A 24,142-nucleotide genomic window follows, 5' to 3' on the forward strand; every position below is an offset into this window, starting at 1 on the left:
CTGACTTGAGATACACTTAATTAAGGAGCACTTAGGGATTAAGGGGTATCCTAGAGTTAGTTTGAGGACTTTGGGGATCACACATTGCAGTTATCAGGTGACCCCCTAGCAATGAGACTATGGTTCCCACACACCATCTCCTCTGTTTCCTTTACGCTTACTTTCGCCTTACATTTTAGATTGTTTTCGAGAATTAAACGTTCTGTACAAGTATGTTTCTTTCGGTTCTTCCATTTGTCAGGGTCTGAAAGCCCTCTCTGTGGACCGATGTTCAAAATAAGGGTGTTCCACTTCAAACACTCAAACAATGCGTCTGCTTTGCATATTTTTTATTTTACACCTATTATGCTAATTGGGAGGTCCACATTAAATAAATACATAAAAACCCAAGAATAATGAAACACAGGGAACGTTTCACGGAGGGAGATGTTTTTATGTCTGTTTCCTGGAGTGGGATGTTGTGGTTCTGAATTTGTGATGTTGTGGTTCTGATGTGTGATGTTGTGGTTCTGATGTTCTGATGTTGTGATTCTGATGTTGTGGTTCTAATGTTGTGGTTATAAAGTTGTGGTTCTTATGTTCTGGTTCTGATGTTGTGATGTTGTGATTCTAGTGTTGTGGTTCTAATGTTGTGGTTCTGATGTTGTGATGTTGTGGTTCTGATGTTCTGATGTTGTGATTCTGATGTTGTGGTTCTAATGTTGTGGTTATAAAGTTGTGGTTCTTATGTTCTGGTTCTGATGTTGTGATGTTGTGATTCTAGTGTTCTGGTTCTAATGTTGTGGTTCTGATGTTTTCCTCCCTCCAGACTGGAGCACGTGTCAGCTGAGTGCGAGTGCCGTGTGCGGTACCGGGACCAAAACCCGGATGTTGGACTGCGTCCGGAGCGACGGCAAATCAGTGAACCTCAAGTTCTGCGAGGAGGTAAACGGTTCTAGGTTCTAACAACCATTCCCTTTTGATTCTTTCTCCCAGTCCTACTGTCATATTAACCTTTCTGGGAGGAGCCTCACACAGACTGGGCCGGGAACCAATGACCTCAGGGGGGAGGACTTACGCCTAATTTCCTATTTCCCATACAGAGATATTCTACCGAAGGAAAGTAATTTGTGCGTGAACATAAGTGGCCAGTGTACACTGTGTCGATGTGAGGCCTTCACAGACACGTTTAATCAGACTGAACTAGTACTGGCCAACTTTGTGTTTGCCAATTACACGCTTACAGATCCCGGCCTCCGGCAACGTGATTGGTTGAAATAAATAAGAAGAGAAAAAATAAAACGGAGAAAGGGATTTGAGCTCCTCTGGCAGCAGTCCTTAGATATTAATCTGAAGTCTGATTCCGGAGACTAAGCTCATGGAAGAGAGGAAGCTCTTGGAGCTATCTAAATATAGTGCGCTGCTTATACCAGTCTCCATAAGCAAATAAGCATAAGCATGCTTATGGCATGATACTTTATTTGACTACAATACCCACAATCCTCATTGGGGCTTTCCATCAAGAAAATGTGCTGCAAACCATCCACAATGTTTGTGTGTTTACCCGGTTTGATAATCACACATAAAGCATTTCACAAAACAGTAGCCAACTGAGAGTTGTTCACATTTTCCGATTAAACATCAATTAACCCGCAGTATTCGTCCACATAATTTGCTTATTGCTATTCTCACAGTGGCTCAACTCTCGACTATGAGGCCGAGAGCGGTATGAAATATTCAACAGAGGCTCCATGCTAGCGATGCTGCCTGTGCCTCAGGCTAAGGAGTTTATCCCTTTTACAATTTGTCCTGTCTGTCTGTAATAGGGGCCTGAAGGCTCTGGTAAGAAGTCGCCCCCAGAGCTCTTTAACCTATGGCCCCCATAATTACCATCTGGGCTTCTTCACAAAAGGAGAAAACCCACACTGTCTCAGGAACAGCTTCACCGAAAAGACTCAGTGTCCCAGAGGGCCACAGAGGCCGTTGCTGAGCACCATGTATCATCCGGCTCACGTAATGGCCTCTGGGTATTATAGTGTTTTCTGAGCTGCTGAGAACTATATCTTAGAGCAGTGGTTTTCAAACTGTGATTTTACCCAAGTTGGTCTCAAGCATATTGTTGCAACAGAGGACAAAGAAAGTCGCAACAATAAACAATATATTTATTTCAACTTTCTTTTTGGGTTGCATGTCTAACTGATGATCAGATCTCTGCCTAATCTGATCATGAGTGTTTTCAGACTTATAAGGGGAATACTGCATTGATTTATTAAATATATCTTCATTAGCCTTTCCTAATGTCCCTTCCTTTTGCAGCTGAATCTGGACAGGAAGTGGCAGATGAACACTTCCTGTGTGGTTGAGTGTCCGGTGAACTGTCAGCTGTCTGAGTGGTCCGTCTGGTCAGAGTGTTCTCAGACCTGCGGTTTACAAGGTAAGAAAACTGTGTTTTCTCTAAAAGGAGAAAGTTTCTTTAGTTTTGTGTCTATGTTACAAAACTACTGTTGTTGGTGTTAAAACACTATGTGCTTGAATAGGTCAAACTTGCCAGTATTTATTTTTAACCAATGAGTTCATCCACAAAAAACCCACTACCTTGGGAAAGTTTCAGTAACACAAAATAAAAGTGCTCCGCCGTTTAAATGAGTTTTGTTCATTCACAAAAACCTCACTACCTTGGGAAAGTTTCAGGATAACAAAATATAAGTCCTTCGCAGTTTCAACGCATTTTGTTCATTCACAAAAACCCAGAGCACCTTGGGAAAGTTTCAGGATCACAAAATAAAAGTCCTTCGCAGTTGAAATGAGTTTTTCCCCGGGATCCGGATGTGTCATCCCAGAAGAGGTGACAGCAAAACGCAGTCTCTGAGCCAGAAGTCGTGCGGCGCTGTGCATAACTTAGCAGGGAGCCCTTCAATGAGAAGATGCAGCCTCAGCGGGCGCAGGATTAACATACAGGGTTAGGAAGTCATGCTCATCAACTCTTCACCGGGCGGGAACGGTTCCTGCACTGATGTTGGAGCGAGCGACTAATGCACACACTCCTGCTAGACTGAGCGTGCTCACTCAGCAAGAAGCACCTGAAAAGCAGAAACGTTGACGGCAGGTCAGAGCTTTGAGAAATGCCTTGGCGAGTAGGGTAAATAAAATCTGTCCCTCTGATACCGTATGATAAAACACAATAGAGGCATGAGGGTTTTTCGTTTTATTTACATAATTTATATAATAGTTTCATGTTTATGTTGATGTTAGCAGCCATTTCCCATCGCCTCCCTCATAGTCCATAACCGTCACCCTCCTGTGTGTGTGTGTGTGTGTGTGTGTGTGTGTGTGTGTGTGTGTGTGTGCAAACATACATGTGTGTGTGTCTGTACGTGTGTGCGTGCATGGATGAAAAAAGTGTGCATGTGAAAAGAGAGAGAGAGAGAGAGACACTATGTTAACATGGTGTTTTATATGCTATTAGATACAGCAGAGCTCAGAAGGAGGGTTGTTAAGCCAAAAGATTACCAGTTGGATGCTGAGAGGGTGAAAGAGGTGGAGCCTGGCTTTACACCAGATAAAACATTGAACTGACCGTGAAGCGTTAAAATGAGAGGCGTTTAACATAGGTATCAGTTTACAGTTTATCAGTGAGTGCGTGTGCATGTGTGTGTAGGTGTCTAGGTCTGTGTGTGTGTGTGTGTGTGTGTGTGTGTGTGTGTGTTTGTGTGTGCATGTGTGTGCATGTGCGTGTCTGTCTGTGTCTGTGAGTGTGTGTGTAAGTGAGTGTGTGTGTGTGTGTGTGTGTGTGTGTGTGTGTGTGTGTGTGTGTGTGTGTGTGTGTGTGTGTGTGTGTGTGTGTGTGTGTAGCAGGTCTGCGTGTGCATAAATGATGTATTGGATCCGTGCAGAGTTTTGGTTAGCATAGCAGAAATGCTTTTAGCCCATTGGACTGAGATTAATCCATACATTAATTCAACACTTTTTCTCTGCGTTAATCCATATGGCTGCGACACAGTACAGTACGGTGGGCAATTCTTTAAAAAGCTGATTTGTTCAGTCGAGCACTGCTACGTATGATTAATTGGATTAATTAAACCTGCAAGAATTACGCTGCCCCATAATAGAGTAGACTGGGTCTGCATCGCGGAACTGGAAGGGAGGTTATAATGTGTCATGAGCATACCTCCTTATACCTTCTTTTAAACAACACACACATCCATACGCACGCACGCACGGGCGCACATGCATACACAGACACACGCACGCACATATGCTTACACACGCAAGCACGCACACTTGCACACACAGACTTTCACCTTATTATACGCCATTTTATTCGCATATCTTCAAACCAAAGTTTAGTGTAGCAGGTGAAATGCATTCTAAAAGTTCTTGATGGCCATTGTACTCGCTGTCCTGATACGTGATCAGCAAGCAAAGCAGCCTAACGCAGCCTAAAGCTGCTTTGAACCGAGGATACATCAGTGTATCCTACACAGGATCACTTTGAAGTTTTCCGACTCCATCATTAGACATTCAAGTTTGAAGGTTGTAATTGGCCCAAATCATCAACAGTGGAGGACTTCCCTTTAAATAACGCCCATCAGCTCAGCTGTCCTAAACTCGTTAATTCCCTCCTCCTCAACCACTAACGCCTCACTTCCTCCTGCTCGACCACTAACTTTTACCACTTGTCTCCTCCGGGGGGGTAAAGCAAACCAACGATAGGAAACAGGACATAGGAAACGTTTTTTTGAACGCACCCTGTAACCCCTTAGCATCTGTGTTCCGTACTGTGTGGCGTGCCGTGCTGACGATGTCACGCCTCGTGTGTCTGGTCCAGGGAAGATGTGGCGCCAGAGGTCCGTGGTCCAGGACCCCCAGGGGGACGGCCGGCCCTGTTCCCCCCAGATGCAGCAGTGGAAGCCCTGCCCCGCCCGACCCTGCTACCAGTGGCAGCAAGGCGCCTGGTCCGAGTGCCGGGTGGAGGTGAGCCTGATGTGGTGGTTCACCTGCTGTGGACACATGCTGTGAACAAACATGAAACACAACCTTCACTGACAACCATACAGTTATTATGTTAGAAGCTTTGCATCCAGGGCTTCATCAAGCATCTTGCCTGAGGATATCTACAGGTTAGGCTGGGGGATCGAACACGGACCATCTCCAGTCCAGCACCCTAGTCTATTATTTTGTATTAGTAAAGAAGCATTCTACAGTGACGTCAGATACATGCCGTTAAGCAGAAGGTATGGGGAGCGTAGCTCCAGGATGTCCACAGGTTAGGCTGTGGACATGGGGGGCGTTTAACCGGGGACCTTCGGGCTGGGGGTCCAAACCCTCCATCCTGCCTCTTCAGGGTACATCTGATGGGATCGGACTGGGAATAACTAAGGCTGTCTCTCCGAAGCAGTGTTGTTTTGTGACGTACACATCGCGCAGGGGACTGGGTGGTGCTAGGTCTGGCTAGGATGACAAAGGGTGCCACACTCACAGCCCCAAAGTGAGACGGATACCCTTCATGACGTCAACCGGAGTGTGCTGTTAGTCACTGTGGATGCAAACGTCTCGGGCTAAATGACAAAGTAAAGAGGGGGTTTAATATACACAGTAAAAGACGAACCAGAGAATCAAGCGGACCCAAATGTTATGATTTCCGTGTGACTTTCGGTTTGGCCGTGTTACATTGTCTCGGTCACTATGCCAGATTTAAAAAAGTAGAATGGGAACTCAGGTTAGTTGGCTGGTTACCAAGGCAACGTTTGACGTGTGTGTTGTGGTCTAAGGGGGATGTGGTGTGTGGCCACGGGCTGCGCTACAGGAACACCTCCTGCTTCGTGTCCGACGGGTCGGGCCGCGCCCCCCCCAGCCTGGTGGAGGAGGAGCTCTGCAGCGGCCTCCAGGCCGTCGCCGACGGTAACAAGGAGACGAGGCTCGTGGAGAGCTGCACCCTGCCCTGCCCAGGTAACCCTCGCTTACCGCGCTCTCATCAGCATCCGTTTACACACTAGCTAGACGGCTTACTACAGCCGGGTAATTCAAAAAGTTTTGTATTTTCAAAGGTTTAATTTGAAGATCCTGTTTATAAAAACCGACCCCATAATGATTTGAAGAAACAAACAAAATACTATTCATCAAGTGTTGTGTTGTGTGCAATCAGGCAAACATAGTCAGACCAAAGATGGAGTCACAGGCCAGAGAAACATTTAACTATTGAGAGTTATCTAGTTATCTAACCAGCAAAAGTAAAAACGTTAATAAATGACGTTGTGAAGGTCTCTTCTTCAGTGGTGAAACTTCAAGTAGTGCATTTATCACCCAAGAGAACGGCAATCACAACATGTCATATTATTATGGCTTGAAAGATGAGCTTTTAGTAATGACTTATTACTGAAGTACTTCTATGATACCCTTATGATCTCTGCCTTAAGAGATCTACATTATATAAAAGTAGAGCGTTGATAAAACGTGATTGATCGCATTTGACATTGTTATCACAGACTCCTCACAGCAGTGAATGAATTCTTTGCATGAGTGTCTGAAATGAAACCACATCATTTATCAGAGCCTTTCAACAAGCGCGACACATTCTTCATTATTAGTCAAACGGACGAATGATGTATTGCATCTTAATCCATCAATATGGATCTAAGTGTGATATTAAAATGGAGTGAATGCGTCATTCATACATCTGTTGTTTATCACATAGCTATGAGCCACTCAGAGTGACGCTCTTCCCTGGTGAGGCCATCAATGCTTTGTTTATTTTAAAGTTCTCAGGCACACGCACTCAAACACGAACCGAAGCCAAGCAACGTCATCTCTCGTGGTTCACGCCAGCGTTTGTTTGAAACGGCCCCTTGTTGGCCCCAACAAGAGGAACTCAATTAAATTACTGATGGGCAACACTGTCTAGACTCTGTCTGGTTCAACACCACCTCCATGCAGCATCACCACCACCATATCCACCACTACAACCCCTTTATCTCCACCATCACCACCACCACCACCACCACCACCGCCACCACCACCGCCACCACCACCGCCACCACCACCACCGCCATCACCACCACCGCCATCACCACCACCATCACCACCACCACCACCACCATCATCATCACCACCACCACCACCACCACCATCACCATCACCATCACCACCACCACCACCATCACCATCACCACCACCGCCATCACTTCCACCTCCACCACCACCACACCAACCACATCAATACCTCCACCACCACCACCAGTACCAACCCCAACACCATTATTAGCTGCCCTTACACCACCACAGCCAATTCTAACCCCACCACCAACAACACCATCTAGCCAGCCAAATTTGCCTGCAAGTCCAAGGCAGTGAAGCACTCCCCCCCCCCCTCTCTCTCTCTGGCCCCCAGTCCAGGAGTCCTGGCAGACACTCTAGTTATTGAACAAAGACAGTCAATACAGAATAATGAGGTGAACACTGGCAGTTTGGCCGTGATGGAGTGCAGTAATTCAATCTCTATCAGCCCTCCAGACAGTTGCATCCACCACAGTCCCCTCCACCACAAACCCAAACCTCAAGGTCAGCCCCAGTCAGCTGAAGGTCAATACTGCGAGCATACCTCGGTGTACACAGAACTTTCCAACCACTGCGACTTTAGAGCCACTCGTCGCCCTCTGATTATTACCATCGACCCTTCTCACAATCAACCATTTATAAACTGAGGACGGCGTCAAACACGCAAGACCATCTGAGCCTTTTACTTGGCCATAAGGAGTCAGGGATCTAACTAGCAACCCCTCCAGTTGCCAGGCAACCTGAGTGGTGTCCATCTAAACCAGCACAACACAGTTCAGTAGATTAATGGTTTACAAGTCGCATGAAAACCAAGTTCTGTCTGTTCTGTCCTTCAGGAGCCAATATATAATGGCACGTGACACACACTGCTTTGTTTGTGTGTGTGTGTGTGTGTGCGTGCGTGCGTCCCTGCAGGAGAGTGCTACCTGATGGAGTGGTCGGAGTGGAGCCTGTGTGTGAGCGTGTGCGCTAAGGAGGCGGGGGTGGACTTCGGCTCGGTGCAGGTGCGGGTCCGGCCCGTCATGGCCCAGGAGCCCCAGAACCTGCAGCTGTGTCCGGACCAGGCCTGGGAGTCCCGCCCCTGCACAGGTACGCCTGTACTGGTCAATACCCGGGAACAGGTCGTGCTGCAAGGGCCTGCGACTGGACACCAGAGAGAGACCGTCACCCTGTACATCGCTTTTGCTTGGGTCTGATGGGGCTAATCCCGCCCACTGAGGGGCTCGGGCTAGGGGGTCCCAGGAGTCCAGCACACCAGAGTAGACTGTCCTTTAGTCGGGGCTGATGAACTGTCTCAGCTGAGCCGACGCTAACAAATCGGCTTTTCGACAAGTGATGATGAGAGTGAAAGGGACAAAATGAGAACCACGACCTCGTCTGCCTTTGGGAATTTACTTTTGTGTTTTTATATCTTGGGGGGGAAGAAGAGAGAACTGATGTGGAATTTGGAATTCCTCCAAAATAAGAGCCTCTCTCTTACATGTTGAATTACCTCCCCACACACACACACACACACACACTCCTCCAGTGCTGTTGTGCTGTCTTGGGTGAGCCTCAGACCGGTCACTGCCCTGGCGCCCCCTGTGTTCGGTAAGCGCCGATTGGTTGACAGGGTGCAGTGGTGCCTGTTAATCGCCTTCCACCAAACCCTCATCGCGAGGCCAGTGGTTCAGCGGGCAGTGAAACCCGCCCCCCCCCCCCCCCCCCTCTCTATAACCTCTCACCCAGCGCTCCCAGACAGCCCCGCCAGCCCTCTGTAGGATCACTCCCCCCCCCCCGTGCAACTCTTCCAGCTAACCCCCCCATCCGGCCCTGCTCGTCCCCGTCTCTCTCTCTCTCTCTCTCTCTCTCTCTCTCTCTCTCTCTCTCTCTCTCTCTCTCTCTCTCTCTCTCTCTCTCTCTCTCTCTCTCCCCGAGCCCTTGAGTCCTCTATGGCCTGACCTGGTTTTACAACCCCCCCCCTCCGCAATCCCCCTTCTCCCCCTTGTCCACCCTCCAATGGGGGGAGGACAAGGGAGGAAGAGAATAATATGAATGAGCCAGGGACAGTGGGGAATGAAGAAACGCATTTCATTTATTCTTTTTTGCTCGTTAATAAAGAGCAAATGAAATCTCGAAATGAAAGCATGGAGAGGGGACGGGAGCGAAACGAGTTGAGTGACAGGAAGAGGCCGCAGGGAAGACGAGAGAGAGAACAAGAGGATGGGAGATTAAAGAACGGAAGGAGGGAGGGAGGGAGTGGATAAAGCGGAGGTAGAAACTTGATCTCTCTCCGGCAAACCACAGCTCGTCTATTGATCCGGGAGATGATGATACTGTATTAAAACTCCCCAGAGAAGAGACATCTGCTTCTTTAAGTTCAAGGTTAAACACTTTCCTCCGCTGCCTCTGAGATTCCCCGACCCACGCAGGGCCATATCACCCGGGTCAGTGGCGCCGCGGATGGAGATATCGATAGCCGTAATTGCATTGATAGAAAGTCATTAAGCGAAAGCTTTTATTAAAGATTAAAGCGCTGGGCCGCGGAGGCCACTCTGGGCTGATACGGTAGCCCCCGCCGCCCTCGCTAATTAAGTAGATATATAACTTAGCGGACACATCTTTCATCTCCGTCTGTTGCCCGGCATAATGAAGCCGGTCGACGTCCAGAAAGCTTTTCGCCTGATGAATCGATGGAGTATCGTATCAGTCTATAACAGCAACAGTCTGCGGATAAGTAGATGTAAGCCAGCCTTTCAAATTCACAACACCTGATCCTGTGGGAAGTTGTTATGCTGTCACCTGGGGACTGACTGGCTGTCCTGTGCCTTTTAAGACGGGGCCTGCTACGAGTACACCTGGAAGAGCGTCCGCAAGACCAACTCCACAGAGTTCAACACCTGGTGCCAGCGCTCCGATGGGGTCAACGTCACAGGTAAGGGTGTAGCACATTCTCACTCTCTCACTAAGTCACTTATACCGTCTCACAGGTAACGGTGTAGCACTCTCTCACTAAGTCACTAACAGGTACAGGTATAGCACTCTCTCACTAAGTCACTAATACAGTGTCACAGCTACAGAGGTAGCACTCTCTCTCACTCTCACAAAGTCACTTATCCGATCACACTAAACACTGCTGGATGTCAGGGTTGCATGGTTCATTCTTTGGTCATTGCATGATTTAAATTGGGAATGTGATTTACATTTTCAGTTCTGAAGCTGTGCATACCTGTTAATAAACATATCATTGAAATAATATAATCAACACATTGACCGTTGCTCGATGCGTTTAGTTGCCGTGGAGAAATTCAGTGCCTGTTAAGCATAACTCATGTCTTTATGTGAGGTTGATGGTGATGATTGATAGATTTTGTATGCGAATACTCACTGAAGAACTTCACTTAGCCTCATAGATATTGATACTGATGTACGCCTAGGGGTAACTGGTCTTACTGGGATATTCGTCACTGACAGCCTGAGAGATCGAACTGAGCAGCTGAAATGGTGACCGGATAAATCAATGCGATGTAAATGATCACTTTCTGTGTGTATCCGGTGTGTTTCACACCGATGACCTTTGACCCGCAGGCGGATGTCCTCCGATCAATCCGCCCGGAGACAACAGCTCCTGCGACCCCCCCTGCCTCAGCCCCAAGTCCTTCTGTAGCGAGGTGGGTGATGTTTGTTTGACTTGTTTGTTTGTTTACGGGTCGATTAATTGTAACTATTCTGTCGTTTAGCAGATGCTTTCATCCAAAGCATCTTGCGGTTAAAGGTAGGGAAGGCAAGTTGGAGAGGAGGCTACATTTTGAAAGTTTTAAACCGCAAGCTGCGGTTTAAAATATATATTCTGTTGGATACTTACCAACCGCAAAATCGCACCCCTCCCTTTTGGGCCAAAGGGAAGGGTTTGATTTTTTGGTTTGATACTTTCAAATATAGCTTACTGTCCAAATCGCCTGCCCTACCTTTTCATACCCCCAAAACGCATGAATAGCATGCTAGCTTTAGCATTTTCTCTGCCTAGCCTTGTGAAGGACGCCGGTCACGCTCAGTGAGTTCCCGCAGGTAGCCTGGTAGCTAGGTGGACAGACAGGTAGGCCGTCCAGTCTTTTCATTTGGGATGAATTAAATGATTGGACGGGCTTATTACAGGCCTGCAGCAGTCAAAGATACCGTAGCACAAAAGCACAATAGCATACATTTTAAAGATATGACCACGGCGCCCATGTTAGAAGGCATAAATCACAATAGCAGCCACCGAGGGAGGGGGCCGGGAGGGAAGACCCCAGCGTCTGACATGCACTTTGATTACCCCGGCTGGCAGCCAGACCACCGCTATCTCTCCTCCTCCAGCTAAGCCATTATAGAGAAGGCACGCTTCACACACGTGTGTGTGTGTGTGTGTGTGTGTGTGTGTGTGTGGGGGGGGGGGGGGGGGTGAATCATTTATGTCTGGGTGAAGTGTTTGTGTGTGGGTGAAGTGTTTGTGTGTGTGTGTGTGTGTGTGTGTGAGTGTGAGTGTGTGTGTGTGTACGAGTCTGCATCTAGTGTCTGTAGCATCCGTGTGTGTGTGTCTAGTGTGGGTCGTATTCATGTCTATTGTGTCTATATGTGTGTGTGTGTGTGTGTGTGTGTGTGTGTGTTTGTGTGTGTGTGTGTGTGTGTGTGTGTGTGTGTTTGTGTTTGTGTGTGTGGCCAGTAAGGGCTAATCCCACCATTAGGGCCAAAGTGCAGGGCTTCATCTTTAATGCGCCTCACGCCACCAACCACTCAGAACCAGCACACACAGCTCCCTTAAAATGAGTTATCAGGGTGCCCTCTGCTGGCCAGAGATAGCATGTGCCTCGTTTTATGAAGACGAGTAATATGATGTTACACTTGTGTCTGGGTGGGTCAACTATTCAGTACTAGTTGACACACCCAGACACCAGAGAGAGACCTACTCCGCAATACATGTTATGTAAGTCATAGTCAATTATTAACATTTACATTTGGGGCATTTTGCAAACGCTTTCATCCAAAGCGACTTAAAATAAGTACATTTGTCAGAAGAAAGAGAAGCAACAATATATCACTGTCGGTACAGTCAGCATGTTCATAGAACCAAGTGCCAAGCATTAACAATCATTAGTTAAACCCATTGCCGGTATCCAACAGAGATAGCTAGGATAAGGCGCTACACGATTGCTAAGTGCTATTTTGAAGTGCAAGGATGTACAACATACAATAAGTGCATAATGATAACAACAACAACAACAACACACACACAAGCATCCCTATCCTCACACCACCCTGCATCCGTCCCCACTCACCCTCCTGATGACGGTCCCTTGCTGCCCCCTGCAGGCGGCGCTTTGCCAGTGCGAGGAGGGCTATACGGAGGTGCTGTTCTTCACGGGCCAGCTGAACCACTGCGCCCCCATCCCCGTGGTGGAGGTCCCCACGGCGGGGGACAAGAAGGGCGATGTGAAGACCAGCCGGGCGGTGAACCCCACCCTGCCCAGCACCATCCAGCCCGGCAGGTCGGGACGCACCTGGTACCTGCAGCCCTACGGACAAGGTGAGGGGTGACGCAGTCAGACAGAGCCTGCTCTGGTCGGTGGTTGAGTCGTCTAGGTTAATGCAGGGTGTTCCCCGTCCGTCGAACCGGAGTGTGAGACAGGTTGTGAAGGAACAGAGGGTTGTAGAATGGAAGACGTCTCTCCAGGTTTTACAGACCGTAACTAGATCTTATTTAGGCTGTGTTTGTTTATATTTAGTCGTTAAACAGATTACACTTTCCTCCAAAGCAAGTGTGCCTGAGAACAATCTAAACACACAGTCAAAGCTTGATACAAAATGTGGTTACAGTGCATCTTGGCATTCAAATGTAAAATATATCTTAACCCCCATACTGTAGTTACACAGAGACATAATGTGTACAAGGTAGCGTGTCTTCCGATGTCTGTCTGACAGTTGGCACCTAACACAGTCCTGTCCCTGGAAGAAGGACTTCAAACCCTTTTGGATGCACTTCTGTAAGCAGTGTGACTGTAACTGTGATGAAGGACTATAGTGCACTTAACTCGACGTGCAGAGCACATCGTTCAGGGGAAAAGGTTCTGTCAAGTTAGCTTCCTAACCTCGTAACTTATTAGCCTAGCTCAGTGAATGAGTAGCACAGTTAAGATGTGTGGATGTTTAAAGATGTTTTGATAATCTGCTGCATGTATGTAGCTTGACATCTAATCCGAACTAAACTGTGCTATGGTGACATTTAAAGCTGCATTATGTAACATTTCCACTTCATGTTTACTCTGCAAAAAAAGACCAAAAGTAGAATTCAAGAATTGAGTCAGGAACTTTTCAATAATTACAAACCCCCTTCCACGAGTCATTCCATCTAGGGAATTGTTATCAATAATCGTTGAAATTGATCCATTTCTCAATGACAGTAACTCAGAAACTGTTGGTATAACTGTAGCTACAACTCAGGTGACCAGAGGCAGCAAATTGGAAAGTTTAACATGGTTAACGAGGGTTAAAACTTACCCTAGAGGCATAAAAACATAAAAAGGTATTTGAACCGTTTTGGCATTCAGCTCTGAGATGCACCAGAGGCTTGAATAAGAGCTGAGAGAAACATGGGTGGGTTGCTGGGTTCTGGAGCATCCTAGCTGTCGTTGCAGAATCATTCACTCCTCGACTCAGATATTAAGTAAAATGACCAATCGTCACAATTCCACCTGTTATACTTCTAACAGCCTTGACTTGTATAAAGTATCGTTCATAACAAATGGAACACAAAAAAGGAAGAAAAAGAAAAATTCCTGACGGTGCAGCCTTTTGATTGGTCGGTCTGTCTCCAGAACAACTCAGTGCATTCCAGTTGCACCTCGTTAAGCAGCAGCTAGAGCATTACAGATACACCTCGTTAAGCTGCAGCTACGGTATTCCAGATACACCTCGTTAACTAGCTGCTAGGGTATTCCAGATACACCTCGTTAAGCAGCAGACAGGGTATTACTGATACACCTCATTAACTAGCAGCTAGGGTATTCCAGATACACACCGTTAATTAGCAGCTAGGGGATTCCAGATACACCTCGTTAACTTGCAGCTAGGGGATTCAAGATACATCTCGTTAAGCAAAAGCTAGGGTATTCCAGGTACACCTCGTTAAGCAGCTAGGGTATTCCAGATACACCTCGTTAACTAGCAGCTATGGTGTTCCAGATACACTTCATTAAGCAGCAGCTATGGTATTCCCGATACACCTCGTTAAGCAGCAGATAGGGTATTCCAGATACACCTCGTTAAGCAGCAGCTAAGGTATTCCAGATACACCTCGTTAAGCAGAAGCTATGGTATTCCAGATACACCTCGTTAAGCAGCTGCTAGGGTATTCCAGATACACCTCGTTAAGCAGGAGCTATGGTATTCCAGATACACCTCGTTAAGCAGCAGCTAAGGTATTCCAGATACACCTCGTTAAGCAGAAGCTATGGTATTCCAGATACACCTCGTTAAGCAGCAGCTATGGTATTCCAGATACACCTCGTTAAGCAGAAGCTATGGTATTCCAGATACACCTCGTTAAGCAGCAGCTAAGGTATTCCAGATACACCTCGTTAAGCAGCTGATAGGGTATTCCAGATACACCTCGTTAAGCAGAAGCTATGGTATTCCAGATACACCTCGTTAAGCAGAAGCTATGGTATTCCAGATACACCTCGTTAAGCAGCTGATAGGGGTGGCTGTGGGCCTCTTGCTCAAAGATCCCCACAGGTTAGTTTCGGGGGACGTTGGGGGTTGGACCCCAGCCCCTCTGGGCGGGGAGGGACCCCTAACCCCGGGGTATGGGGGGTCTCGGTGGACCGGCTGTGACACTGCCCTCCTCCTACAGATGGGAAGCTGAAGATGTGGGTGTACGGCGTGGCGGCAGGGGCCACGGTGCTCGTCCTGTTCATAGCGTCTATGATATACCTCGCGTGGTGAGTCTGACGCCTGCTCCTCGTCCTCCCCCCCCCCCCATCCGTAACCATGACAACCCCCCCCCCTCCCTCCCCAGCCTCCAACCCTCACCCATTATCCCCTCATCCATCTCCCGCCTCCCGGTGACCAAGACAACCCCTTCCTCTACCCTCCAACAACCACCTATCAGCCCCCTCGGTTATGATCAGCACAGCGGTCATAATGTGTGTCAGCTGTGGTGCAAACACACCCTGGATAGGAGGAATGATTGGCGAGAACACAGGAGATTCCCCCTCGCCAGGCTTCAAGTTCCGCACTTGTGGTCGAAACACGACCACAATGGTTCGGACCAATCAGAGTCCTCCGAGGAAACACCACCCGCTGAACGCAGGTGATGAAGGCTGATTGGCAGGCGCTTCGTCCAATCACCTCGCGGGTATTTTGTTCGAATGCGCCTGCCTTTTTCCGACCGTTTCCAAGGAAGGCTTTCCAGACGGTTCTTTGAAGCGAACCATCTGGGGCGTCAGGCTGAGGGCAAGCAGCTACAGCTGACATCACATACCAATGCGCTTTCTCAGTCAATCCCACAACAATCCCCACATTCCCACAGAACAAAGCTTCCCTCCTCCCATCCCATTCAACGCCCTTTCATCTTTTGTGTTGTTTTTTTTTTGTTTTCTCCATCTGTCGTCCAATCAGCCACTCTTGTGCCAAGGTGAGGCGGGCCCTCAAGGCTGAGGAGACCCCCTGCAACGGGGCAGTGGTCTGGATGGGCGGTGACGCCCACGAGCTCACCTACACCTGTCCCGAGTGCCAGCAGTCAGCCCTCAGCGAGGCTGTAGACTAAACACACCTGTAGGACCTCCTTATGGGGACCCTAACGCGGGTCGGTGACATTTGACCCTCCGCTGCTCTAAAAGTCCAACCGTGACCTTTGCCCCCTGCTGCTCTAAAGGTCCCGCCCTGAGTGGCTGAGAGCCTGTGGTGGAGCAGGTAAAACACATTGGATGTTTGTAGTGAGGACCAGAGTAGTAGTAGATGACCAGAGAGTGTGTGTTGTTGTCCCCAGTGCTTCTTAGTCAAGTGAGTCGAAAGGACTTAGGTTAGGCCAGCTTAAGCCACTTCAAAAGGCTTGGCTCATCGATATATAAGGGTGTTTGTTTAGTGCACAATACCTAATTGTGTACTTTTATTCATTCACCCTTTAGCAACCAATGCATGATCACTTAAGTTAAGTGATCATGATCATTAAGTGATTAAGTTTCTGTCTTTAAATGTATACTTTATATGTATACTTTGGCAATTTGGATTTTGTTTGCATCAACCAAGTATATTCATTCGAAAGCTTTCGATGCATCGCTCTGTTTATCTAATTGTTCTCTCCACATTTACGCCACCACAGACAAAGGCACTAGTTGTGAATCAGGTCATCAATTTATTAGATTGTCTGAAGTTCATGCACACCAACGAGCCTGAGATCCATGGCACTTTAAGCCAGTGGCTCCCTGACTGCGGCCCCCGTAGCGAACCCAATTCTCGGCGGTAATTAGTGCTCTCTAGACCTTCTCCAGACCGCCGGTTTGCGGCGTCACAACGCTTAATCCCCGTCACTCTCCGCGGGCACTATCGATGCCTCCACTTTATTAATATGAGGTAGAATAAACACACAGTGCTAATGAAGTGGAGATAGAGAGGGTCTGCCGAGGAAAGGGTCTAAAGGACACGCGAGCGGGGGGGGATTAAACCCGAAACCACAACAACAACAACAACACAACTTTATTCGAATTTGTGTAGACACGTGCAACTTCTTCACTTCGGCTCTCTCTCTAGCGGCGCGTAGAGGTGAGCTCACGGAAAGGCGATTAAACCAACGAAGGAGTAAAGAGGAAGAACGTCACCTTTAAAAAAAATAAATAAAAGGAGGTGCGACTTTATGTTTAGAAACATCTCCCGATCGAGAAGTGATAATAATACCTGTCGTCGCGGTAACACGTCGGTGCCGACGCTGCATGTAAATGAACCGCCTCACACACCCACCTCGCCTCCAGCAGAGCCAGAGACACATCTCTCTGCACCATCTGGGCCCTCGCTTGCTCCCTTCGCCTCATCATGGAAGTCGTATTACGATATTTATACATTGTTTGTATTCAGGCGATACACCTTCTTCGGCGCTGCTTAGACGCGGCCATATGGGCTGCAGACAGCATCGCTTGTGGGATTTCAACTTTACTTGTTTGAAAAGAGTCTGAAAGAAGCTGCTGGTGTAGATTAGTGCATAGGTGTGTAGACCGGCCGGGCTGGATGGTGCTGGGCAGGGTGGGGTTCACCACCCGGCTGTAGGTAACTTTGTCTTTGTTACCATGGCCCACATCGCATTCCCTGCTTACTTTGATCACTCCCTGTTACCCGGTTACCCACATCCCTGGTACCATGTCACCCAATCCTCGTTACCATGGAAACCCCCCACAGACCCCCATGCAGAGTTTTGGATACAACACAACAAAGCCTACTAATAATAATTAGTATTATTAATAAGTTCCCATGATTCCATGCCATAACCCTCCCTTTGCATCTGGTTGCCAATGGCTACTGATCTCATTCCTCTAGGGTCGAGCTAATTCGGTAAATAGATCAAACAGATGCAAACAGGTCAAACCTCTTCTTAGTGCCTCGAACTCCAGGACTGTATTGGTAGGAGGACAGTAGCTACAACAAGCCATCTGACTGACTGTTTCTTAACTTTTTTCCCTGCGCAGCAAGAAGCCAAAGAGGCCTCAGAGACAGAGGCAGCAGAACAACCGCCTGAAGCCCCTAACCCTGGCCTACGACGGAGACGCCGACATGTAGTCCTCCCCGGCCCCCGACTGAACCAGGGACGCGGGCGCAGTTCCCTGTGGCCGCCACCAGAGGGCGGTCATGTCTGCAGTGTCGTCGTCGCTGAGAATGGCCGAGCAGGGGGACAGGGAAATGACTTATGGACACACCATTTGGATTAACCCACTTTGAGTTGCTGAACCCCCACACCGCACCCCCTGTCCCCAAACCCCCACTGCCACAAACATACACAAACATACACCTTCAAACACACACACACACACACACACACACACACACACACACACACTCAGAGAGAGAGAGAGGCACTAAAACACACTAACACACTCTCTCTCTTTCTCTCTCTCACTCACTCACTCACTCACTCACTCACTCACTCACTCACTCTAACACACACACACACACACACACACACACGAGGGCCTTCACCACCTCCACCATCCACAGGAAATGCCTTTTTTTCGTTTTTCTTTTGTTGTTTCACTCTGAGCAGCAGAGCGACGGATCGGGGAGAACTTAACCTGACGGCACCGTCTGGGACGCAAACGCAGGGCAACATGGCCCAGCGCCCGACAACAGCCTAGCACCCCTCTTCTCTCTCTCACTCTCACTCTGGCTCTCTCTCTCTCTTTCTCTCACTCTTGCTCTCGCTCTTCCTCTCTTTCACTCAATCTGTCTCTGTCTCTGTCTCTCTCTCTCTCTCTCTCTCTCTCTCGCTCTCTCTCTCTCTCTCTGAGCCGCAGGAGGCTCAAGGTGCTCACGGCGTTTGACGCGTTGCCAAAAGCCACAGGGAGGAAGGGGGTGAGGATGAGGAGGAGGGAGGTCCATCCCCTAAAAGGCTTGGATCCCAGTCTTTTCCCCAATCCTTGGCTGGCTTTTTGCTCAAAGATCTTTTACTGTCTTAAACAAAAGGACCACATTGCTCTCTTTCGCTTTCTCTTTATCCCGTTTCTCCCTCTCTCTCCTTTCGTCTCTCTTCTGTTTCCATTCAACTCCATCCTTCTCACTCTCTCTCTCCTTCTCTCTCTGTCTTCCCCCCCTCTCTCTATCTTCATCCATCCTCTTCCTCTCTCTTCCCCTCTCGCTCTCTCTCCCCCCCCTCTCTCTTTCTCTCTCTCTCACTCTCTCTCTCCCCCCTCTCTCTCTCTCTCTCTCTCTCTCTCTCTCTCTCTCTCTCCACCTCTCTTTCTCCACCTCTCTCTCTCCCCCTGTCTCTCTCCCCCCCCCCCCTCTCTCTCTCTCTCTCCATCCCTTTTCATCTTCTCTCTCCCCTCAACTATCTCTCCACCTCTCCGTATCTCCTTCGTCATCACCGGGGCCTGTGTCGGAGGTCAAAGGTCGTCCGGGGACATGTGCGTAGTTTCCATCTCTACATCCACACAAACCTTCAGAAGGCGGGACCCTGCCTGGTTCCTCTACCCCCTCCCCTCCCCCCAAGCCTGCCTCACCCCGCGGTGGGGGACAGTACAGCGGGAGTGCTCCGCTACCTTGCACTATATTAGTGCAGCATGAAATGCACTGAGGACTCGAACCTACTATTGCCATAGAAACACTGAACCAGAGCCCTACAGCTTCTGAACCTACGACCCAGAGCCCTACAGCTTCTGAACCTACGACCCAGAGCCCTACAGCTTCTGAACCCACGACCCAGAGCCCTACAGCTTCTGAACCCATGACCCAGAGTCCTACAGCTTCTGAACCTACAACCCAGAGCCCTACAGCTTCTGAACCTACGACCCAGAGCTCTACAGCTTCTGAACCTACGACCCAGAGCCCTACAGCTTCTGAACCTACCACCCAGAGCCCTACAGCTTCTGAACACAAGGCCCAGAGCCCTACAGCTTCTGAACCTACGACCCAGAGCCCTACAGCTTCTGAACCCACGACCCAGAGCCCTACAGCTTCTGAACCCACGACCCAGAGCCCTACAGCTTCTGAACCCACGACCCAGAGCCCTACAGCTTCTGAACCCATGACCCAGAGCCCTACAGCTTCCCAACCCGTGAGACGCGACCCCACTTCTTCTTCTAGACCTGCGGTACTTGTACCGTGTACGGCAAAAAAAAAAGAGAGAATATAAATATATATAGAGAAATGTATCATATTTTGCAGAGCAGGATGTTTGTGTGAAGTGTGCGTAGAGATTCTATCCCTCCAGATATCTTGGGTTGTAGTCTTGTAGTTCTTTTACTTATTTTTACGTTGTGTTCGCGTCCCGGTTGGGATGCGAGCTAAACCGAGAGAGGTGTTTATCCCGTTTTTTTTTACCGCTAGGGCTAAGACGAGATCTGATGAAGAAATGTGGATTCATATTATTTATTTTTTGCTTTGAAAATTTGGAAGAGCGAATTAGTAAAGAAAAAAAAGGTGACTTTTGTATCGTTGAGCCTCTTCATTATGCGAGTCAAACTTTTGCCTTACAGTCGATGTTCAATTCTGTCAATAATACTCACCTCTGTCGTGCTCGTTACACTGGAATCGTTTCCACGCTAGAACGGTTTCGAGGGTAATGAAGAAGATCATATAAAACATAATTCATCCGTCATTCCAATCACACCATAGGTGCTCTTACATGACGACATGTATAAGTGGGAGTTTGTTCATAATAACATTAACATAACGTTGTGTAAATCCATTACCCATGAATAAAATCACTCTGCAGAGTTTGTCCTCAGCGCCAAGTGTTGTGGAGAATGTGTCCGTCCCCGGTTTGGCTTGGATTACAATTTGAGGTTGGACTTGTATATGGAAGCAAACTTTTTCTTTATTTTTGAAGGTAAAAAAACGATATCAAAGTGGGTGTACATTTATTTTGTATTGCACATGAAAAAACTGAGTATGAATATTGAGTATGAATATTGCCAAGTGGGTGTATGATATTGCTGATTGTCGTGTTCATGATGCAAGTTGTACGTTGTAAAAGAAAAAAAGAAGGCTCAGCCGTTTTGTATAGGTTGTTTATATGTGTGGGAAGACAAATAAAAAATAAAGGAACGAAAATGTTATAACCATAATGTCCACGTCCCGATGCTTTAGAAATATAACCGCATGTGTCTCCATGCTGTTGACGCACTACCGGGCATCACCGCTTGATGGCGACCTCTTGTTGAAGAAAAGTTGCACTTTACGTAGTTCTCCCTCACTTTCTTTGTGTGCCCGCCCCCCTCTTACCTTCCTCACAACGCCCCCCCCCCCGCTCCCTCTCTCCGTACGCTTCTCTTATACTGTCTTCTGTTCTACCAAGACACACAGACGCTTTCTCTCTGTCTCCCTCTCTCTCTCTCTCTCTGTGTCTCGCTCTCTCTCTACCCCTTAATTTCGTGTGTCTCCTCCCCCCCCTCGCTCTCTCCCCCCATCCCTCCCCCCCCCCCCCTCTCTCGCTCTCTTTCTCGCTCTCTCTCTCCCCACATACACCGCTCTATATAAAACGTCGCTCGCGCGCTGACGGTCAGATGTCCACAACATCCTCAGTCGGACAACTGCTGCTCCTCCTGAGACCTCCACCTCGCCTCGAGACCCCAACCGGACTGTCACCCTTCTTTTTGTTTCTCTCCCCCAGAAGATCTATTCCTGTGCTGCCTTGCTCCGGGGTCGCGGCGCCGCCACCACTTCATCTCTCCTCTGAAGTTGAGCAGTTGGTTCAGCAGAGCGTCGCACCGGCAGCTGTCTTCTTCAAACTGCCCTCGGATATTTAAACCCGCTGTGCGCGCTTGCTTGGGTTGTGTGTAACCGCGTGTATGTTGTGTGCGTGAGGGAGTGAGTGGAGTGAGTGTGTGTGTGTGTATGTGTGGTTGATCAGCATCCCGGGAAGATTTGAAGGACGACTCGGAAGATCAGCGCGCGCGTGGCTGTCATGACGGGAGACGCGGCGCGCAGAGCGGCGGTGAGCGCGTGGCTGCTGGCGGTCCTCTCCTCTCTGGTAAGACCCCCGCGGCGCCTCAAAGTCACAGCCCGGGGACCACGTGAGTCATGGGGAGCATCGGGAGGAGATGCTATAGTGACCTGTGTTTGTGTGTGTGCGTGCGTGCGCGCGCGTGCGTGCGTGCGCGTGCGTGCGTGTACGTGTTCGACTGCGCAAGAGATACACTTCTGCGTGTGTGTGAGTGTGTGTTTGTGATTGTGTGTGCATGTGTGCTCGCATGTTGGTGCTCGCATGTGTGCGTGTGTGCTCGCGTGCATGTGTGTGCGTGTGCTCACGTGTATCTCCAGCAGGAACTCTACACTCCGTTGTTCTGATGTTTGGTGAGGTGAAGGAGAGTTGGACGGTAGAGTTGTGTCGGGGTCGGCGGCCCTCAGACTCCAGACGGAGCTCTGCGTGTCCACGCGTCACGGCCGGTCGGAGATACGAAATGTAGCCTATAACGACGTGATTGTTGCGGGTTAAACGTGTGAAATCCGATTGTTCTGCGGCCCCCTGGCCTCGAGTTGACCCCCTCGTGAGGGTTTCCACGAGGGCCTTTATGAATATAACTGCGGCATGCCGCTCAAGAGGTAGAGCGGGGCGGCTGGTAACGTTGCTAGTTCGATCGCCAGATCCTCGAGTGTCGAGGTGTCCCTGAGCAAGGCATCTCCCCCTGACTGCCCCTGACAAGCTGGCTGTCGCCTTGCGTGGCTGGCACCGCCGTCTGTGTCCGAATGTGTGCTGCTGGGTGAGTGTTAGGTGATATTGTAACGCGCTTTGAGGAGCCACTGGTTAAAAAAGCGCTGTATTAATGCAGTCCATTTACCATTAACCATTTAACAAGCCTGCTGTATCATCAAACACCAAACAGAACCCCACCAGTGTGTTTACAACCCATAATAAGATCAATGATCCCAACGAGACGCGCTTTTTGGATACGCTTTTATCAAACACACACACACACACACACACACACACACACAGTGCTTGTTCTACAAGCGGACGTGTGCATGTGTGTGGGTTTGTGTGTGTATCATCAAGCCCTGGCAATACACTCGGTGCCTTCGCTTTACGACAAGCCTTTTATTTACAGTCCCAAGTCAATGGGATCGGCGTGACACGACACCCGGGCGCGGGAGACGTGTTATGACAGGCGACACGCCGGCGTGTTTACAACCCGACGTGCCGACACACACACACACTCTAATCCACCGCGCGGCCGTCACTCCCGGCAGCCAGATTAATCTGTCAGAGGACCAATCAAAGAGGAGCCGAGACAGTCCTTCTACACAACAACTACAGGCTCTCTCCCCCCGCCCCCCCCCCCCCCGCCTCATCACCCCACCCACCACCACCACCTCCTCCATCACCCAGTCAACCATATACACCCACCACCACCACATCCTGCACCACAACCCCAACAACCACCACCACCCACCACCACCTCCACCACCACCCACCGAGACACACCCAACCTCCCCACTCAGGAACAGGGGAAGAGATAGAGAGAGACTCGACCGGTCTTTCAAGGCTCCCGCGGCGTTATCAGTGTTTAATTTGCATACTGATGGAAGGAAGTCAATTACTATTAATTATTCCCTCCGACTTAATTCCCATTATCGAATTGAAGCCACCGTCTTGAAAACCATAAAGTCAATTTCACAGCTGACTAAGCGCACTAATCATTTTAACCCCGCTTTTTATTTACGGAGAAGGGGGGAGACCTCCCCCCCTTCGCATCATGGTTTAGTCCGTCGAAGGCAAAGGAGTTTCACGCAACGTGGACACGATGATAACAAAATAACTGGACATAGACTGTTCTGCGCATTAACGGAATAGCGCTTATTAAGATGGAGATGACACATCTATTTAAATTAGCGGCAATTAGTGGCGTGCGCGTAACCGGCGTCGGGTCGCGGTTGTGCAAGGGCCCGCGCGTCTCTCCCCGGCTGCGCTGCCAAATTGCCGCGCTATGCTTTAATGGGATGAGGGTAATTGTTCGCTTCTCCGCGCGCTCCTATAAGCTCCCGCCTGCGGCTCCTTCCTCGCGCAGATTGACAGACCCACGGGAAACCCAACACACTTATTTTGGCCCGCCTTTGAACCAAGTGATGTGTGAAATAATATGATTATGTATTTATCCCCTGGCTAGTTAGAAAACTAGTGGTTGGAGATTTTTATGTCTCGCTGGCCAACTTTTTACAGCCCCTCAGTCCGTCCAGCGCGGTATTTATCTTGCACACAAGTCACGCCGGTAATTGTGCCCCGGCCCTGGCACGGTGGGGCGAGCGGGGGTTACCACGTGTCAGGGCCGGGGCTCCCAGGGGCCCGCGATGCTGCTGCAGACGGACTGGGAGATTCGACATTATCTCCGCTGCCCAAAGGTAACGCTTTGATATCGCAGCCAGAGTAGCGAGCCGTCCATTACAGCGGTGATTT

The 24,142-nt window shown here is 49.0% G+C and overlaps 2 protein-coding genes across 2 annotated transcripts in view; both read left to right on the forward strand.

The window, feature by feature from the left end:
- thsd7ab (thrombospondin, type I, domain containing 7Ab) overlaps positions 1 to 18,867 on the forward strand; it is a gene marked incomplete at its 5' end in the record, with an annotated part of 101,472 nt that extends 82,605 nt beyond the window's left edge. Inside the window, 10 exon segments of the mRNA XM_079757153.1 lie at positions 809 to 924; positions 2,296 to 2,413; positions 4,808 to 4,953; positions 5,751 to 5,928; positions 7,948 to 8,121; positions 9,848 to 9,946; positions 10,600 to 10,682; positions 12,361 to 12,574; positions 14,900 to 14,987; positions 17,724 to 18,867. Coding sequence (XP_079613279.1) covers positions 809 to 924; positions 2,296 to 2,413; positions 4,808 to 4,953; positions 5,751 to 5,928; positions 7,948 to 8,121; positions 9,848 to 9,946; positions 10,600 to 10,682; positions 12,361 to 12,574; positions 14,900 to 14,987; positions 17,724 to 17,814 — 1,307 coding nt within the window. The 3' untranslated portion in view covers positions 17,815 to 18,867.
- Positions 18,868 to 21,655: 2,788 nt separating this feature from the next.
- LOC307070945 (neurexophilin-1) overlaps positions 21,656 to 24,142 on the forward strand; it is a gene marked incomplete at both ends in the record, with an annotated part of 9,586 nt that continues 7,099 nt past the window's right edge. Inside the window, one exon of the mRNA XM_079729738.1 lies at positions 21,656 to 21,721. Within this exon, the coding sequence (XP_079585864.1) occupies positions 21,656 to 21,721 (66 nt within the window). The remainder of the gene's footprint in view (positions 21,722 to 24,142) is intronic.

This window comes from Pollachius pollachius (genome assembly GCF_949987615.1).
Source record: "Pollachius pollachius genome assembly, chromosome: 1".
Lineage (NCBI taxonomy): Eukaryota > Metazoa > Chordata > Actinopteri > Gadiformes > Gadidae > Pollachius > Pollachius pollachius.